The sequence below is a fragment of the Mycteria americana genome, chromosome 14, assembly GCF_035582795.1.
Source record: "Mycteria americana isolate JAX WOST 10 ecotype Jacksonville Zoo and Gardens chromosome 14, USCA_MyAme_1.0, whole genome shotgun sequence".
In the NCBI taxonomy this organism is placed as follows: Eukaryota; Metazoa; Chordata; class Aves; order Ciconiiformes; family Ciconiidae; genus Mycteria; species Mycteria americana.
The window spans coordinates 8,056,928-8,077,598 of NC_134378.1; the positions used below are offsets into that span (position 1 = coordinate 8,056,928).

Here is a 20,671-nt window from a genome sequence, read left to right on the forward strand (position 1 = left end):
GTGATACAAAAAACCAAATACAAATTATTAGATTATTTTATAGTTCTTATTAGGTTCTAAAATACCCTGGCTACATAAATAGCATGGATCCATTAAGAAGTTTTTTCCCCTCCCTCAGCATATTGTTGATTGTAGCATAGCAGGATCTGATACGGGTGTCTTTGCTCCTCCGTGACCGTGTTCCTTTTTCCTCTTGGGGAGTGAGGGGAGATGAGTGTCATGGATGTATAATCTGCCAGGCTTGTTTAACATAACTAGGCTTTAACAAAAGCAACCTATTATTTTATTGGATTATGGCCCAATCTTTGCTGCAGAATAGAGTTGAAAGAGTTCTGAAGTCTTTGCTTGCCTTGTCCACAGAGTTTTAGAAAACTGTTCATTTTAAAAGGTTTAGCAAGAGATAGGAAGTTAAGACTAGAGTAAGCTCTTGAGTTAGATATGCTAATAGTAATCTGTTGGCTTTATGCCAAGGCAAGTGTGAAACTCTCATTTAAGCCCACTGATTTACTCCTAAGGATGACAATTATTTGTGGCTGCAGTGGTTAGATTACATGAAGGGAAAAAAGGAGCATACAGAAAAGGAAATTTTATTCAACATTTCTGTATTTTCAGTGTTCTGGTCACCCATCCTTCATTGCCTTAGAGTATCGCTTGCCTTTTTCTTTAATGGTATCTAACTTTATCTTTAGTATTTAACTGTGTTTTGGCATAACATATTACTTTACCACTTTCTTTTCAAGTTACCTAAACATACATTAAAACACTGAGAATCTTTTTATTTTCAGACAAATTGGAGCTGTACAGTGGTCCCAGTATTATGGTGCAAAACTTTAAACATCTCTGAATCAAAGTAAATGCATTTTTTACATTTATTTTTGCTTACATTGATATAAAGCTTTGTAAACCTATGTTTTGGCAAGATTCAAAATAGATTTAAAAAAAAAGGTAGGCAAATATTCTTTTTTAATACTAAAAAAGTATATGGATTTCCACTAAAAATGCTGACTCATAAATCTAATAAAAATAAATAACTTATCTGGGTAAGTTCTCTGGTTCATTCACAATTCTTATTTCATTGCTTTTAGTTGCTGATGCATGGTCAAGATGAGTGGATTAGGAGAAAACTCCTTGGATAGCTTGACCAATGAGTCAAGGAAGCGCAAGCCATTGCCCTGTGATACACCAGGTGCAAGGTAGGTTTATACAGACTTCGCTTGTATTATGAGTTTTTAAAAATATTTTTCAAGTTTTCATTGTGATTTAGAGTAAGTTCTAACTAATCATTTTGTTCAGTTCAAAAATTCGCTAGGCCAGCTTCTGTTGTGAAAATATAAAACTTTACTATTATGTGTAGATATGCCAAAGCTGAGGAACTGTGCTCTATAATTAGACTCTTGCAGAAATCTTAGTAGAGTGAACATATAAAGAATTGGTTTGAAGCTGTGATTGCAAGGCAAAAGAAGAAAAACTTCTTGCTTCACAGACATTTCAAAGGCTGCATCTTATATTTGGTAATTGATTTGGCAGGCCTCATTTCAGGTGGTTATGGTCAGCACAGAATACTGCAATAGGTTGAGCACTTTTTTTGACTTCCGTTTCTCCAGACTAGTTCTTTGCAAGCTCCTCTCCTCATGAAATTTTGGCATTCCATGCTGTTTTCCTGCCCCTCACTCAACTCTGTCAGAGATTATCTGAGGGAATTGGTTTTCTGTCTCCTACAACCTCATTGCTTTCCACCACGTTAAGGGTTCTGTGTTAGCCTTTTGTGTTCTTGTTCCCACAGAGTATTAACCTTTATTAAATTTGTCTTCAGTTTCACCAAAATACCAGGCTTCATGTGTACTCATATTTCTCCCTTTTATATATGTCCCCACTGTCCCATGCTATATTACCTCCATCATGCAACAGATTGTGTATGAGATCCTCAGATTCTCCCACCGTATCCCAGGATATCTTTGTGAGGGTCCTCCATTCCAATTTCTCTTTCCTTTTCTCCAGTCTCTGTCTGTCCATTCAGGAATTCTGGTTTTCAGTTTGTCGCCTTTCATTAGGTTTCTTAATCTTTCAAGGCCCTGCTTTGTCATGTATTTGTTTTCTCTACTGTTGGTCCATGCATACTTTCCTAACTGTTTCACTTGTTTTCTTCTCAAAGAATATTAATTCTTTTGATTTCCTCAGTGTGCCCATTCTTGCCCCTTCCCTTTCTCCTGAGTCCTTCTTTTCCTACTCTTGGCATACTCTGTGTATGACACTGTTCTCTCTGTTGATTTAGGCTGTAGACAGTGTCTTTACTCAGCACATTAATCTATGTAGGAAAAGGAATTTCAAAGAGAGGCTTTATCCAGCAACATTAGGTTGTTTGGGATTCTGATTTTCTTGGATGCTGAGATGGCATTTTTGTCCTGATGCCTAGAAATTTCTCTGAGGTATCACCTTCTGTAATCATCTCATTACAAGCAAGCCAAAGGGATTTCACAGAATGTTGAAATTCTATTTCATTTGTCTAATAAATTATAAACAAATCTACAGTAACTTTTAAAACATACTTTCTGTATGAGTGGTACAGTTCTGTAACAGGCAATTGCTATTTTCATTAAATTTAACGATAGAATTATCACAGGAGGATTTTTTTGGATGAGTAATTTTGTCATATCCTCTTAAGATAAATTTGTACTTAAAATTCTTAAAAAACCCCACAAAACCCAAACCAAACAACAATGTAACAAAACACCACCACCCCACCCCACCCGATTTATGTTTGCTGGAAGAATAACTACTACCTAGGTTTAATAGGTAGGTGTTACATGAAGTACCTTAAAGTTCACAGAATGAGCACAACTTTTGTATATGATGGTATGTAAATATATGAAATGATGTTTTTGGTTCCTAGTCTGACCTGCAGTGGTGAGAAGCGTCGGCGTGAGCAGGAAAGCAAATACATTGAAGAACTGGCTGAACTGATATCTGCTAATCTGAGTGACATTGACAATTTCAATGTCAAACCAGACAAATGTGCTATTTTAAAAGAAACCGTGAGACAGATTCGACAGATAAAAGAGCAAGGTACAGTTCCCTGCTAAGCCAAAATAAATAATTTCATTTTCTTGTGATTGCTTTTCCAAAGCAGTAGTTACTTGGGAAATTGAGTAGTGTTTTTCACAATAGCATGTAACTGAGAAAGTCTTCAGACTTGAACCAAACCTTAAATAATTTTCTGTTTAAAAGTAAGCAAGTATTTACTATCACTTTTTTTATTGGGAATTAGGGCTTTAAAACTTTGTATGGCCTTTCTTATCAGTTTCCTGAAAATACTAGGAAAGCTTGAGAGAGTCCACAGAGAAACTAAAGACAGATGATATTGTACCATCAGCTGGTACAATATACCAAATACCCACTGGTATGAAGAGTACATACTGTTGTCTTTCACTTCAGGGGACTTCATGCTTCAAGGGACTTTAATACTTTGAAATGAATTTCTTAAAAAGTACCTAGTTTCTTATGGGGCACCCTTCCAATCAGATATATTAATTTTTATTACTATTTTTTCCTATTATGTTTCTATGGACTTTGCTTTCTTTTCTTGTGCTGTTTCAGACATGCTCCCTAAATGTTGAAGCATTGGACTCCAATATATTTGAAATGCATTTAGCTTGAGATCAAATAATTAAATAGTGCAGTTGACTGTACTCAGGATAGAGTTAAGTCAACAAAGGAGAAAATAGTAGTGCATCAAGTTTTGGTAATTTTTGTCAGCTAGCGTAAACATAAGTGGTATAGTAATATTTTTTTTAATGGACAAGTATATGCAAAACCTGTTTTTTGAAATGTATAGTGAGGGATATATATATATATATATATATATATAAATTTTAAAACCCTCCCTCCTTCCCCCCACCCACCCCCAAATGACCGTAGCCTGTCAAGTGTACATATTTCCTTTGGACAGTAAAGTATTAAAAAAAAAAAAATCAAGTGAGCCATGGTGTATATTTTACCTGTTTTGGTAAATTGCCACATCTTTTGAAAACATGTTAAAACAATTCTAAAAAAAATCATCTGAACTTCTGTTTTTAAGGTTTTTCTAGTGTAATCTAGTGTATTCTAATGTAATAATTCTGTTTCATTATAGAGTTGAGTATGTGATAATCTTCCTTTAGGATGTTGTACTCTTGTGGTCTGCTTAGCCAGCGAGCAAGTACCACAGAACAAAGTTTACTGTTTGTTTTCTGTAATTCTGCTGCCTGGTGTGGATTCCTGTTCCACCTTCCCCTGCAATCAATTTATTTAGGATATGTTGATTCTTAAAATATGATGGTATTATATACACACACACATATGTATACAGACCTACACACACACATGCACACATATATCAACATGAGCCAAAGCCTTTTTGTATGACAATGGTGATGGCATCTGAAAACCGTGACCAACAATGATGAGATGATCAAAATAAAACCGGAAGGCAGAGATATGTATAATCAGTGTGTTTAATGGCCATTGAAAGATTCAGCAGAGATTCATCAGACGGATGATGCCAAAAGCAGCAGACAAAATATCGTTCACAAAAGAAGTTGATCCAACTTGAACTGTCAAGTCAATTTATGTAAGCAAAGGGTTTGGCATTACGTAGCCGTGACATTTTTTTCTGGTCTTAAGCAACTAACGATATATGAGACTTCCTCTCTTATTCGTGCTTTTTTTTTTTTTTTGCCTTTATTCACACGCTTCCTAGAGTCTGGCTTGTAATATTAAAATGTGGTCTTCATACGAAATGTTGCTTTACTGAAATTGTCTATCTTTTGGGTTTCAGGAAAAGCAGTTTCTAATGATGATGATGTTCAGAAAGCTGATGTATCTTCCACAGGTCAAGGAGTTATTGATAAGGATTCACTGGGACCTCTTTTATTACAGGCAAGTAGAAATTAGGCCCTAGTAAATCCCTATGGAAACAAATACTTAAGGAAGGTGAAAATATTACAATAAAGCCTGCAATCCTATAGTAATAAATAGTATGCAAGAACTATACAGAACTATGTTTGAAAGGGACAGGAATAAAATCTATCATATTTTCTTAATTTTGCTGAAATTCTCTGTAGAAGGAAAGAAGAATAGCATTTGGCTTTTTCTTATATTCTTGTGCTTTACTTTCTCCCGCAGTCATTAGCAAATTACTACTAAAGCAGTGCTTAGTAATATGAGGAATATTTTGCCTTTTTTAGGGGATAGGCATTAAAATAAATGAATGAGGTTTTGCAAAAAATAGAGGTTTGATATGTATTGGGCTTTGTGTTTCTAAATTGTGAAGCATTTTAGACAAATGTTGCCATCAAGTAAAATAACCTAAGAATAATTGTAAAAAAAGGTATGTAGCAGATACTTTTTCTTTATGCCTAGAAACCCAATCCCGTATTTACAAGTCCATTAAAAAGCACTTTTGAAACTTAACTGTTTTACATAGATACTGAATTTTTCTTTCAGTTAAGAAAATACAGTATTTTAAGATATGAATAGACTGTCTTATCTTGTGACTCGCTGGTGCAAATGTCTTCGAGTTCGTGTCTTACTACTTGTTTCTACTGTATTTCTTCTTGTTTCAATTTGCCAGCTATTGAAATGATGTTACAAATTCATTATATTGTGTTCAAATAAAGCAAGAATGAAACAAGAAGGCTGGTTATCACTGTGAAAGAGCTCAATGGAATAACAAATGAACAGATTAATTTTTAATATTGAAATCATTCCTTACCAGACACAATTTTCTTCAGAGAAGAATTTAAAACTTCAGCTCTACCGTTGGAAAGAAATGCATGTATTGTAACTTGACATTTATCACCCACATAGTTTTTAAATTACATTCAGAATTAGGCAGTGCGTCTTATATGATATGTTGTCTTGTTAATATTTAGGCATTGGACGGTTTCCTGTTTGTTGTAAATCGAGATGGGAATATAGTATTTGTGTCAGAAAATGTCACACAGTATCTGCAATATAAACAAGAAGATTTGGTTAATACAAGTGTCTATGGTATCTTGCATGAAGAGGACCGGAAGGACTTTCTTAAAAACTTACCTAAATCTTCAGGTAATAAAAGATGACTTACTACACAATAACTAGGCTACCTGAAAACAATCAGAGAAGAATAAAACAATGTGTAATGGATAACCTTTCAAAACAAATTACTTACACAAAGAATATTTGACTCTGGAAGTATGTTAATCTTGAAAAATATTACTGTGTTCTTACTAAAGCACGCCACCAGAAATAAATGCACTGGAAATTCACACTGTACTTTAGCCTTTGCAATTTGTTTACCTGTAACTTAAAACAAGAATGCTAAAGGAACACGTTGCCTAAAGCCAGAAGACTAGCTGAGAGAACTGCTTGTTTTTTAAATATATTAATGACTTTTCAGCTCTCCTTCAAGTGACTGAAAGTGTCGTGTAAGGGAAAGACCTTTTGTTTGCTTGGTTCTCAATACTACTATTCCCAAGGTATAAAACTAACAGTATATTAAGAACACATCTTAAAATATTCTTTAATCTCTCTAATCTAAGAACAAGGTATCTAAGTTAAGAAAAATCAGTTATGAATTGATTTTATCTGAAAATCTGTATAAACTCTTACTGTGTTCTTTTAAGTTAATGGAGTTGCTTGGACCAATGAAACACCTAGACAGAAAAGTCATACCTTCAATTGCCGGATGATGGTGAAAACCTCTCATGATCTTTTGGAAGATGTAGGCAGCCACCAGGATACACGTCAAAGATATGAAACAATGCAGTGCTTTGCTTTATCTCAGCCAAGAGCTATGATGGAGGAGGGGGAAGGTAGGAAATGTTGTGGAATTACTGTGCACAAAAGACATCTCCGAGTAAAGCTTTTTGGTATTTGGTATGTGTGATGAAATCTGTGGCTTCTGCAGTCCATTTTTAAGTAAGTAGGAACAGAATGCAAAAACTTAAATTCTTATTGTTTATACTTCCATTTTAACAATGAAGGACGCTTCAGCTATTTTATTAGATGCTTTAATAGAATAAAACAGGAGAGAAATTAAAGAAGAAACATTCTTTTTAAAATACAGATTTGCAGTCCTGTATGATTTGTGTGGCACGTCGTATCACAACTGCAGAAAGGGTATTTCCAACGAATCCAGAGAGCTTTATTACAAGACATGATCTTTCAGGTGAGAAAAGTACCCAAGATGAAGGTATGAAGGTATCTTTTTTTGTCCGTGTGCTCTTGTTTTAAATAAATCAAGTATGTAAATAAATCATGTATCTGTAGTAACTAGCAGAATTCATAGTGAGAATTCCCAGCTGGCTTTTGCAATATACTTCTGTTGGCAGTGGGGTGTAATAACAACTGTGGGACGCGTTTGCTGTCTCTGTGCTAGTAGGCTATTGTTTGGCAGCTTGGTATAAAGCATTACTTGTGTTTTAACTTGGCAGCATTTCACATGGTTGTCATTTTGCTTTCCTTTACGCGTCAGAAATGTTTTAAATCATAACTGAAGCTAATGAATGCTTTAGAATGCTTGTATTTTTCTACAGTACATGAGATAATGTTTAAAGTGTTTTATGCTGTGTAAATTGAAATACTTATACAATCTACATGGGGCTTTTTCAGATGCCAGTTAGTGTTTATGATGTTCATTTGTGGATGTAGTCGGTCAGAAAATTTTACTGTGTATGCATCGTTTGGATGCCTGTAACCAGATACTAAAGTTACTATTTTCTAAAGCTCTGGCATTAACCTGTGGGTGCTTAACTTCCTCTTATTCAGTTATCTAAAATCTCTTTGAATATTGATGTTTTAATAAGCAGCATCATATTCTCACGTGGCAGATAATTCATAAATGTGACTTCTGCATACTCAAAATTTGGTGTTAGGCTGACGAACAATTAAAATGGTGATATTGGAGCCTTCTGAAATGTACCATATTTATACAAAAGGATTGGCATAGTCATAAAGAGTTTAACTGGTGTATTTTCTTTCCTGTTACAGGCAAACTTGTCAACATTGATACAAACTCATTACGGTCTTCCATGAGACCTGGCTTTGAAGATATAATCCGTCGGTGTATTCAGAGGTTCTTATGCCATAATGATGGACAGTCATGGTCAAACAAACGCCACTATCATGAAGGTAAAAATCTGTTTGCACTGTTGGTCGTGCTGCTTCTCTTAGTGGCTGCATTTTTTTCTGAAAAACAAAAATGCTAAATTCTGCCTGTGTTCATTTTTTTTCATATTCTTTGTTAGTGTTAATTGCTGTGACTCATATTTACAAGCTGAAGGAGGATGACCTCTTGAGAAATAGGAATTCTGATAGAGGTTATTTGGTTTTTCTAATATGTTTCTTTTGACAATTTCCATGGAAAATAGCAGATACATGATCTGGGAGCCTGAAGTAATCTGTTTTTCCACAGATGGATATAGCAATGACAATGACAGCTATATTTCTGTAATAACATGTAATCCTTAGTTATCATTAGCTTGTTACCTTTGTTTAACATTAGTTTGACTTTCTTTTATTTTAATTAATCCCTTCTTTTCTTAAAGGATAGCTCACTAACAGTGGTAACAGTTGTGTTGGTGCCTTTTTCTTATTCAGGACACAAGGGTTCAAAACACATTTTCTCATTCAAGACACAAGGGTCAATTGTATGAGGTTTAACAAGGCCAAGTGCAAGGTCCTGCACTTGGGCCACAGCAACCCCATGCAACGCTGCAGGCTTGGGGAAGAGTGGCTGGAAAGCTGCCTGGCAGAAAAGGACCTGGGGGTGTTGGTTGACAGCCGCCTTGAATATGAGCCAGCAGTGTGCCCAGGTGGCCAAGAAAGCCAATGGCATCCTGGCTTGTATCAGGAATAGTGTGGCCAGCAGGACTAGGGAAGTGATCGTGCCCCTGTACTCGGCACTGGTGAGGCCACACCTCGAATACTGTGTTCAGTTTTGGGCCCCCCACTACAAGAGAGACATTGAGGGGCTGGAGCGTGTCCAGAGAAGGGCAACGGAGCTGGGGAAGGGTCTGGAGCAGAAGTCTGATGGGGAGCGGCTGAGGGACCTGGGGTTGTTCAGCCTGGAGAAAAGGAGGCTGAGGGGAGATCTTATTGCTCTCTTCAACTACTTGAAAGGAGGTTGTAGCCAGGTGGGGGTCGGTCTCTTCTCCCAGGTAACAAGTGATAGGACAAGACGAAATGGCCTCAAGTTGCACCAGGGGAGGTTTAGACTGGATATTAGGAAATTTTACTTCACTGAGAGGGTTATCAAGCATTGGAACAGGCTGCCCAGGGCAGTGGTTGAGTCGCCATCCCTGGAGGTATTTAAAAGACGTTTGGATGAGGTGCTTAGGGACATGGTGTAGTGGTGGTCTTGGTAGTGTTAGGTTTACAGTTGGACTCGATGATCTTAAAGGTCTTTTCCAACCTATACGATTCTGTGAAAATATTTTCAGTGTTCCAGTGTTATGTATTTTGTAATGCTAATTTGATAACCTTGATAGATAAAGTGAAGTACAGCCACTGTCTTCAGTAAGAAAGATGACATTTTCTAAGTTTTCTAAAGTCTAGTCTTTTTGAAGGATTCACACAGTAGTTCAAGTAGAGGGGATATTAAATAAAGAGCAACTCATGCTGGCAGAAAATGGAGTTTCCATTCCATTGGAAGTTCTTGGACTTTAAGTCCTAAATTAACAAGAAATTTGGAGCTCAGATTAAAAGCAATGGTTTGCACAATTTTTTGATTGAAATAAAACTTATAAACTTAAAAATACTTCATCTGAAGGCTTCCAACTTTCATTCCTATTCCATATTAATTACCTGTATATTTTAGTACAATTAATATTTATGTGTTGATTAGTCCTTCTCCCCAAGGAGCAGCTATGGAAACCTACTAACTTAGCCCTGGAAGTCTGTTAACAAATGTAGAACTTTGCCAGCTGTGCATGGTGAGCACAAAATACTGCAGCAGCAAAATGATCTTGTTTGCTTTTATCTTCCCTCTACTAATTTAGGAGAAAATGCGGAATTCTTCCTTTTTCTGAATATCTGTCTTGGGTGTATCTTTTTATATGTTGTGGTGTTTTGTTTTTTTTTTTTTTTTTAATCTTCAGTAAATGAAGGGTATTGTGTTAAAAATCTATAGAGTGCATATTAATAATTCTTGTTTTTATAAATATGAACTATATTTGTGTATTTCCTTTACAGCTTATACACAAGGTCATGCTGAAACACCATTGTATCGGTTTTCTTTAGCGGATGGTACTATAGTGACAGCGCAAACAAAGAGTAAACTATTTCGAAATCCTGTAACTAATGACCGCCATGGATTTGTCTCTACCCACTTTCTTCAAAGGTGAAATCAGTGGTATCTGTTTGTCATTTAAGTGTCATAGCTTTTAAAACATATCTGACCTTGAAGATACCTGAAAAAAATAGCATACCAAAATATTTTATCTGATTAAAACTCAAACAGAGGGGGGATAACTTGGGAAGCAGAGTTACTTAGCATACAAATAAATGTGTCAACCTAACACTGACACTCCCAACTTAACTGTGTGGCAGAAAGACAGCCACAGTCAAAAGAGAGGTTTTTCCTCAGTACCTGCATGGAGCCGGTATTATGTATTCATTATTCTTTTGGGTTAACATTTATAATGATGAAATGCTGAAAATAGAAGTGCTCAGTTACATGCTTTCTCTTACTCTTTTTAATTGCAGACCAATTAATAAGACAACAAAACCCCCCTCAGATGCATCATTGATGACTCAAAGTTAAATGTACCTTAAATAGCACTTCCTGTGACCTGTTCTTGTTGATTGCAAGAATAATTGAAATGCCACTCTGGAGGGAATCTGTCTGCCTCTGGCATTAAAGTGCCTCCAGATGCTGAGAAACGAGTAGCTGAGATTGTTCAGGGCATCATTAGTGTGCACAGTAGAATGGTGTCATGCATTGACTCAGGAAGGGAGTAGAAGGAGGAAGATGTTTAAACTGAGAAATCTGACTAATGGCTGTTGATGAAAGCCTTTTGAAGGGGTGATACTGTATGTACTTATAACTCAAATCACATCACTCAAAGGACCAAGCACTTCTGTAATGAATAAACGAGTGGCATGACTTAGTTCTGCTTTTGTGGAAGCTTGAATTCTCACTGCTCTTTCTGAAAAAAATATTTGGAAAATTATTTAATAATGTTATTCTGTCTTTATAGCACTTGATTCCAAATAAGGTTTTAATTTGTTTTCTTGGGATTTCTGGGGATGTTGTTGAACTTACAGAGAACAAAATGGATATCGGCCAAATCCTAACTCAGTTGGGCAAAACATCAGAACGCCTGTGGCTGGAAACACAAATTCTGTTGGTAGTCTTATGAACATGTCACCTGGTCAAGGCGTGCCAATGCAGAACAGGAACTACAGTATGGGAGACCCCAATGCAGTGGGTCAGCTCAGCAGCACTCGATACGGCGGCCCTGGTAATATGGGGCCAGTGAACTCCGGACCCGGAATGCAGGCTTCTGCTTATCAGAACAACAGTTACGGGTTAAATATAAGTAGCCCACCACATGGTAGTCCTGGTTTACCTTCCAACCAACAGAATCTAATTATATCTCCTAGGAATCGAGGGAGTCCAAAAATGAGTTCACACCAGTTTTCTCCAGTTACAGGTATTTTATTTTTGCTACAAGCCCCCCCCTTTTTTTTTTAAGCTATCTTTTCTCACTTTTATCTGAATTCCATCTTTCATCCTTTTTAACAGTTCTATATGACCTTGTATGTGTTACTTAAATGTAGTATACCTAATTTCATGGTAAAAAATTATTTAAAAATAATTAACTCAATGTGGCAGTCTTACACAATCCAAAGGAAAAGTAGATACAGACAGTACTGTAGTCTAATAAGTTTGATCTCTCTCATGTGATACAGGTATGCACTCTCCAATGGGATCTGCCAGCAACACCAGCAACAGCACGTTCTCTAGCAGTTCTCTTAGTGCTCTTCAAGCCATTAGTGAGGGTGTTGGAACTTCCCTTTTATCAACACTTTCTTCACCGGGTCCAAAATTGGATAATTCCCCAAACATGAGCATAGCTCAGCAAAGTAAAACGAGTACCCAGGACTCCAAAAGCCCTTCTGGTTTGTATTGTGAACAAAACCAAGTGGAAAGTTCCATCTGCCAGTCAAACAGCAGGGATCTCCTTAGTGAAAAAGATAGTAAAGAGGGAAATCTGGAGTCATCTGAAAGTCAGAGAGCACAATCTGAAAGCAAAGGGCATAAAAAACTGCTTCAGTTACTCACGTGCTCCTCAGATGAAAGAGGACATTCTACAGCGTCAAACTCACCTCTAGACTCAAATTGTAAAGAATCTTCTACCAGCGTTACCAGTCCTTCAGGAGTTTCCTCGTCAACATCTGGAGGGGTATCTTCCTCCTCAAACATGCATGGGTCGCTCCTGCAAGAGAAGCATAGGATTTTACATAAATTGTTGCAGAATGGTAATTCTCCTGCAGAGGTAGCCAAGATCACAGCTGAAGCTACTGGTAAAGACACGTATCATGATGCTAGTAATACAGCCCCCTGTGGAGAAGGCACTGTCAAGCAGGAACAACTGAGCCCAAAGAAGAAGGAAAACAATGCTTTACTAAGATATCTGTTAGATAAAGATGATGTTAAGGACCCGCTTTCCAAAGAGTTGAAGCCTAAAGTAGAAAGTGTGGATAATAAAATGGGGCAATGCAGTAGTTCTACAATTCCTACTTCTAGTCAAGAAAAAGAGATGAAAATAAAAATGGAACCAGCGGAGGAGGTACAGTATAATGTAAAATGATGGTAGTGAACAAACCAGTATTTTCTCATTACAGTGAATGGCTAAATATAGAACACTCTTTTTAGCGCGTGTGTGTAAACATTTCTAAGAAAGTTTTGTGCAAATGGTGTGAAACTACACGCTCAGGTTTCACTGTAGCTGAAAAAGCACAAACAAAGAGAATTACAGGATATGTATATAACCATATGTGTTGTACTGAAGTCCTGGACTAATGTTATCTTTAAGTTATGGTATGATTAAGATAGCATATATTTACAAATTATTCCTTAAAATCAGATCTCTAACATCTGCTATTTCACATAGCACACGTTTATTTTTATGGCTTATTAGGAAATGGAGCTGTGACTGCCTCTGTAATTAGTTGGCAATAAATTAGCAAAAGGTAAAACATGATTTCATTTTGGAAATATAAACGATACACAGAAATGTGTAATACTTAAAATAGCTATAGATTGGTTTTAGTTCATTCATTGTTTTTAGCACTCTTTTTTTTTTTTCCCCTTAAATGAGGGAAGATGTTGTTCCAAATACATATATATTTAGCATTCAAATAAATATATGTATATTTATTTGTTTCAATGTTTCTAGAGTTGAAATTCCAAGAAATGTCGTGATATAGCAAACTGTATCACCATGGAACAACTCTCCTGAAAGCAGCAGTACACTTGCTAGGGACAGCTGTCCTTAAAACTATAAAGTGTAGATAATATTTCTTTTGTATTTCGTTCCTAAGTCACATTTGGAACTGCTTCAAAGTACGTAACAGTGGTTGGTATGGCAGAGTTTACTGAAAACATGTTGATATCTTAGAACTTGGGTTTCCCAAGTCAGTAATAACTATAAATAAAAAATCATTGCACAATTTTTATATCAACTAACGGCTGACTATAAATGAAACACCTTATAACATTTTTTTTGAGTACCACTTACAGAAAAGTCACTAACAACTGTGTAATAGTACCTAATGTGTAGTTTCAGTACTTGCCCCCAAGATCTAATTCATGTAGTCAGAGAAGCTTGTTTTGTGAAGATATGAATCCACTACATAAGCAACTCTTTTTTTCTGTTAAAACTGCATCTGATTTAAAGACAAATTTTTAAAGAAGGTTAGGGCTTCAATTGACCAGAAACATCTGTGGGTACTTTTCATGTGTCATTGTGTTTACCAGTGATCAAATTTGACTTGTTGTGTATGATACATACATTATTTATCACTGAATGGTACACGTTCTTGATGTTGTTTGCTCTCATTAGTATTTTTATCTTTATAATTTTTGATGACTGAAATGTTTATATTCAAAGGTGCTTTTTGTTTTATTTGTGTATACCTCCAGTTTCTCCTAATTCTTAAAATTAGCCAAGCAAAATACTCGAAAAAAAAAATGTAGCAAAATGATATCTGAAGTTTTTTGGAAATTGAGAGATGGCCCAAGGTACTGTCAGTGAACTAAAACATTTGTTGCCCAGTTACATCTTTTAAGATTAGTGAGGAGCTAAATAGAAGCTGAAGGATAGCCATATGATAGTAAATAACCTTGGTATTTTACTGCATCTTTTTCAGATGAGTGGAGACTTGGATAATTTGGATGCAATTCTAGGTGATCTGACTAGTTCAGAGTTTTACAATAATGCTATGTCTGCAAATGGAAATAACCTTGGAACAAAGCAAGCATTATTTCAAGGAAATGCTCTATTGGGTAAGAAATTTCATCTAATATCACTTTGGTTTTAAAATTAGGGTTTTCTTCTTACCTGATGTAAACATAATGCATCCTCAAATCCTTAGAGAATACTTTCTTGATCTCCTATATCTTCAAGGACAAATGTAATGCAAAATGGCTAATTATGCTTTCATAGGCTATTATGTACACTATTAGCTGTCTTGACAGCAGTCATCTACTGTATACACAACAAATACTGTTAACTTCAGTTCCTTATATTATGGTTTCTTCTGGATTTGTCTGGTGTAGAGTTCTCAGAGACAAGACCTCAGGAAAAATATTTTGAGAGTTGTAAATTAAAACTGAGAATTTTTGTTCCTTACAGATGACCAGGGAAATAATATGGGATTGGTGGCAAGCTTCTGATTTCCCACTTATTCTATGCAAAAACATCTTGTGGCCTGCAAATTCTAATGAGTACTCCTCCTCGACATTGAAAGGAATGCCCTTCCTTAGTCGGAAGCTGAGTAGGAGGGAAAGATAACCTTGCTAATAGACCAGCGTCCTTGCAGTTGTCACTTCCTTTTATAATGTTGGTCATCTCTTGATTATATAGGGCAATAGATTGCTGAGGTAACCTAAGGAGGTGAAACATGGATAATGAAAAATGTAAAAACAGATACAAGAACACGTAAGGCCACTGACTATTGGCTGTGGAGCACAGCGATTTCTGGGTTAATTAGTCCATGTAGTACACTGTGCTCAGGAACACACTGTGTCTGGATTCAACCTGTTCCAAACAGAACCATTGGACTTGTTTCTGCCTCCATGTCAGAGTTATCCAAAGGCTGGGCAGACCACTCATATATATCAAGGAGTCTGTAATACTAGTGTGTTTCAAAATGTTAAAAACATGGTTCATTACAGAACGTAAATTAAAATGAACCTTTTCATGTCTAGGGCCAGAGTGAACTGCATTTGGCTTTTCCTGTAAAAGGTCCTAGCTATGTACTCAAAATGTGATTTGTGTAGTGAGAACATAAGCAAAATAACTATTCCTGGCTCGTTTAAGGTCAAATATATGTGCCTATAAATAGATCAGACTTATTTATTTAAGTCATTAATGGTACTTTCTATTTAAAATGTATGGTTGCATACATCTTTTAATTCTTTAACAGGTATGAGGAGTCCCCAGTCTGTGCAGGCTACCCGCCCACCTTTCAACAGAGCCATGTCTTTAGACAGCCCTGTGGGCTCAGGTGCTCCAGTGAGGAATGTCAATGCGTTCTCCATGTTACAAAAGCAAAACTTGATGGGTGGAAGTCCAAGAAGGATTGAAAACCAGGAAAATTTTGGAGCAAATCTGGGTTTGTTGATTGTGTACAAATAAATCTCATTGTAAAGGAAAAAGCTTTTATGTAAAAAATGTTGCAAGACTATAATATGAATTTTGGTTAGAAGAAACCTTAACATTAAAGAATATTAATTTTACCATCAGCAGATAAATACTTTTTAATTATTAACCCTAGCTAAAATTATAAGAACATAACTGTTTACCATCTGTGTATTATTAACAGTGCTTTACTTTTGTTTAGTAGTTAAATTATTTTTTACTATTTCGAGTTTTGAATTTAACATATGTTTTTGATATATAGAAGCAAGAACAGGTCATGATGGCAGTCAGGCGTTGATATTTTTAAATATATTTAGATTAATATAGTTGTTTGATGATTTAGAACTTGACATGGTAAGCTTTAGATGCTTTTGGAGTTCAGTGAATTGCTCTGTCATTGGCAGGTGTCCGTGCTGGTAAAACAAAACAAAACCCCATGAAAATAATTCTAAACCCCAAATATGTAATGTATTCTAGAAAAAAAATTACTGTATTTTCTGCTCTTCATTATAGCAAGTGCTCCCAACAGAAATGTAGTGATGAATCAGCATCAATCAGGAGACTGGGGTTTGCCAAACTCAAAGGTGAACAGATTGGAACCTACAAGTTCTCCTTCGATGTTGAGACCAGGGCCCGAGTTTAGTGCATCCCTTCCCAGACCCACGGTGGGCGGCTCTATGTCTGGGCTGCCCGTTCGCTCTAATAGCATGCCTGGTACCAGACCAATGCTACAACAGCAAATGATTCACATGAGTAAGTTCCTTACTTTTTATTGTCCTACTTAGCACAATCTCACTAGTTTCTTAGCAAGCATTCATCATCAGAATCCTTCTGGGTTTGGTAGAATATAGAGCTTTTCATCCAAAGGCTTTTTGAGGTAAAGATTGTTATTGTTCACTAACAGGAACATTTGATGACTTTTTGGTGTTCTTTTTGTTTTCTTCTGGTGATATCTGTGCGTTTCATACACTGATAATTCATGCCAAGTCTCCAGATTTTTGGGGGTATAATTTCTTTGTATTTCTTTAGTGCAGTACTTCTCTACTAAATTCCCAGAACTAAATGCCATCTGTGATTATATTTGAAGATACTAGTATTCTGATGAATTTAATTTATTGTACTTACTATAGACCTTTTTTTGCTGTTAACTTCTTGGTAATCAGGGTTTTTTAAAGCTTTTTCTTAAGTATTTCAAAATTTTTCTCACACAGAGTATCCAAATTTCATATAAAACCACATTGCAAATACAGGTTCTCTTTTAAGTATTCATGGTTGCATGGGAGAAAATAAGCTGCATGTCTAAAATATGAGGAGAGTCTCAAAGCCTGTGGTTTTTTTCTGTTCAATACAAAGTTTTTTTTTGTGTTCTAACAAAGGTTTAGCCTAGGGCTGAAATTGTCCTGTCTAACGTGCCAATGCCGGCATGCCCAAAAAGGGCTGGAATAGACAGTGGTATTCTTTTTTTCCTTTTTTATCATGGAAGGCTACCAGGGCTGTTACCAGTTTTCTTAGACAGACTTACTGTTTCAATGTGACATGTGGATGTAAGGCTAAATCAGGAAGAAATTTGTGCAGTCCTGACTGAGCCAGAATTCCGCAGCTTAGCTTCCTAGAAATCGTTATTGCTAGGTGATTCCTACAAATATTGGGAAATAATGGGATGACACAAACTCTCCTATGTAGTGCTGTATGTCTCTGAATAGGTAGAAGGAAGGCTGTCCTCCCAAAGAGCAAAATGTTGTTATGTCCCTTCTGTTTCTTTTGATTTTCACCCTGTTTTGGAATTTCAAATGCCAAATGTTGTTGATGTCGCTGTGACAATGTATATTTGCTAGTACCCAGATTTCATTGGCCAGAAAACTTTTCGGATGTAAAGTTGCTGTATCTGTCAAGTTCCTATTTTAGGGGCTTAAGGATTAGAGAAATAGCAATTCTGCTCTAACAGGGTAGCAGCTTTAGATCACTGTCATATTTAAATCTGTGGTCTATTATATTTCTGAAATTAGCTTGAGTGTGAGTTTATGTATGTATACACTTTAAAACATGCTAATGGAAGCTCGTGAAGCTGCTTGACAGTTTGTGTGATCATCCACAATGCTTTATGTGAACACTGGGAGAGCAAGATGACACCTTTTGTTTTTAAAAAACACACAAATGTTTTACCTCGCAGGACCAAATGAGATAAACATTGGCATGGGGGGGAATCCGTATGGACAGCCAGGACCATCTAACCAACCAGGATCGTGGCCTGACAACATGCTGTCCATGGAGCAAGCATCACGGGGTTCACAAAACAGGTAGAATTGGAGAAGGTTTTAGGATAAGTTTAAATACAACTGTTCACTGTCAGAAGAATTTAAGACCTGGAGAAAAATTAATGTAGCATATACAGTGGGGATGACAGATTGGAGTCAGAATCTATTTCTGTTTCTGCTGCTGATATGACACTGGATATCTTTTAACCCAGCTCCACAAAAGGCACTGCTAACAAAATCAATCAATCTTTGAGTTGGGAGGCACGGAGAAAAGAGGTGGGAAAATCTGAAATCATGTCTCTGTGGCACATGCAGAAGCCAGGAGAAAACAGAATTTACGTTCATGTAAATGTTCATGCCATGTTCAAGAATACATGGCAGTTGACTGGACATTTTAGGACGTAAATTTGGGACTTAAGTTTTTAAGTCTTAACTGCAGTCTTCTGCGTGATTATAGTACTTAATCACCTCCAGGTCAATATACTATATAAAAATGATGCATATGTCTTTATAGTCCATAATGGTTGTAATGTTTTATATTTATAGACAATTAGTTAGAAACTCTTTGGATGACCTCTTATGTCCGGCACCAAATATGGAAGGCCAGAATGATGAAAGGGCACTTTTGGATCAGCTGCACACATTGCTGAGTAATACGGATGTCACAGGTCTGGAAGAAATTGACAGAGCATTAGGAATTCCTGATCTTGTAAACCAAGTAAGTAAATGGAGATTTTGGCCATTTATTTTCCAAAAACCTGTATTATTTTGTTACTTGAAAAGAAAGTGAAAAAGGCCTCCTCACTCACTCCGTCTCCTCACTTCCTTGTCTTCATTTTCCTAAACCTGTCTTTGGAAGCGTCTACACTGAGTAGTGATTTTCATTGGAGAAGCTCAGTATTGATTAAATTTATTGTGCATTACAAAAACATAAAATGGCATCTTCTTATGTAAGTTTATTGTAATATGCTTTGGTATATAGGGGTTTTTTTTGGGTGTAAATCATTGTAATCTATAAGCAGAGAATTGTGTTGGGTTTCTTTAGTAAACTGTTGTAACCTGAGCTTGGGTTGTGAAATATGTGACTGGTGGTGACATGTTAGTGAGTAGGGCACTTCCATCTCCTCCAGTTCCAGCTTGAATTTGCATGGCTAGCAAGTAGGCAAGAGAAATTCTATGAATAATTGGGAACTTGCTAAAAAACACAAAATCACACTGTCATTTGTACAAATAGCAGTTTGAAAGTGTGGAAGGGCTTGAATAATGATACTGGTCTGCCTATGTAAGCAGTGTGCAGCAGAACTGATTTTAAAAAAAAAAATATTATTATGATTAATAACTTTTGCGATTTCATTTGTCCAGAGACAAAACTAAGAGTAATCTGTCCATGCTATGTTCTACCCAAGAAACTATTGGTTGTTGTATGCTGTGTTAGCTTTCTTGTTTCTTTAAGTATTCCTACTTAAAGAATATACTGCTAGTGAAAACACTTTTGTATCGTTGAAGGGACAAGCTTTGGAACCCAAACAAGATTCATTTCAAGGTCAGGAATCTTCAGTTATGATTGACCAGAAGCCTTCGTTATATGGTCAGCCCTATCAAGGGCAAGGGGCTGCAATGCCAGGAGGTTTTAGTAACATTCAGGGACAACAGCCATCCTTTAATTCAGTGATGAGCCAGATGAGCCAACAGAGCAATTTCCCACTTCAAAGTATGCATCCCAGAGCAAATGTGATGAGACCTCGAACCAATACACCAAAGCAGCTCCGCATGCAGCTTCAGCAGAGGCTTCAGGGGCAGCAGGTAATCTTTTGCTCCTGCGTTTACACTTTCTTGTTGTTTTGGAATGGAATAAGGTGCACACTGAATTGTGTTGCTTCACGAATGTGAAAATTGATATTACAGCAGATGATGGAAAGGACGGATCTTTCATTTTGACGGTGCTTTTCACACTGAGTGCCTAATGGCTGTGGGAGTGAAGGAACCTTTATTAGGACAAGTGTTTCTCCTTCATCAGCCTCCTCAGCTTCAGATTGGATTGGTTCCTGCAGCACACAACATTATTGCTACTTAAAACAGTACTCTTGTACGATGTAGCTCTGGATGATCTCTTTATCCATGTTAAGGTTTAGTATTTTTTCTGAATCTCACTGATACCATTAAATGGGCAGCGGCATTTCTCCTGTAAATCAAATGTTACTTCTTTTTCACTACGTTTTCTAACTAATCATTTGGGCTTATTAAAATATGGGTTTGCTTTCTATTTATTGATTTGATGTCATTTTAGGTATTTTCTTAGGATGAAAGGTGAGAGAGTAGATACAGACACATAGATCTTAACACTGGGTTGAAAGTGCTGCTTAAAAAATTGCTGCATGATTTCAGCATTGAATTCCCCATGTGAAAATGCAGTCCTGATACCAAATACAATGTACAAATAAAACTCGGAAAACTGAGATAGTGTTGCGTGACATGGAATGGCAATGTTTAATCCTTAGGAAATACTGTGTTCTCGCTTGGTTGTTCTGT

The 20,671-nt window shown here is 36.5% G+C and overlaps 1 protein-coding gene across 2 annotated transcripts in view; it reads left to right on the plus strand.

Moving 5' to 3' along the window:
• The window catches only part of NCOA3 (nuclear receptor coactivator 3), a 94,752-nt gene that overhangs the window by 67,519 nt on the left and 6,562 nt on the right, over nucleotides 1–20,671 (plus strand). For both annotated transcript variants that reach the window (XM_075517570.1, XM_075517571.1), the window contains exons 4-19: nucleotides 1,086–1,193; nucleotides 2,891–3,063; nucleotides 4,814–4,914; nucleotides 5,910–6,084; nucleotides 6,642–6,830; nucleotides 7,085–7,186; nucleotides 8,008–8,148; nucleotides 10,210–10,357; nucleotides 11,284–11,672; nucleotides 11,932–12,812; nucleotides 14,395–14,530; nucleotides 15,673–15,861; nucleotides 16,401–16,640; nucleotides 18,058–18,184; nucleotides 18,689–18,860; nucleotides 19,649–19,945. In XM_075517570.1, coding sequence (XP_075373685.1) covers nucleotides 1,096–1,193; nucleotides 2,891–3,063; nucleotides 4,814–4,914; nucleotides 5,910–6,084; nucleotides 6,642–6,830; nucleotides 7,085–7,186; nucleotides 8,008–8,148; nucleotides 10,210–10,357; nucleotides 11,284–11,672; nucleotides 11,932–12,812; nucleotides 14,395–14,530; nucleotides 15,673–15,861; nucleotides 16,401–16,640; nucleotides 18,058–18,184; nucleotides 18,689–18,860; nucleotides 19,649–19,945 — 3,558 coding nt within the window. In that variant the 5' untranslated portion in view covers nucleotides 1,086–1,095. The remainder of the gene's footprint in view (nucleotides 1–1,085; nucleotides 1,194–2,890; nucleotides 3,064–4,813; nucleotides 4,915–5,909; nucleotides 6,085–6,641; nucleotides 6,831–7,084; nucleotides 7,187–8,007; nucleotides 8,149–10,209; nucleotides 10,358–11,283; nucleotides 11,673–11,931; nucleotides 12,813–14,394; nucleotides 14,531–15,672; nucleotides 15,862–16,400; nucleotides 16,641–18,057; nucleotides 18,185–18,688; nucleotides 18,861–19,648; nucleotides 19,946–20,671) is intronic.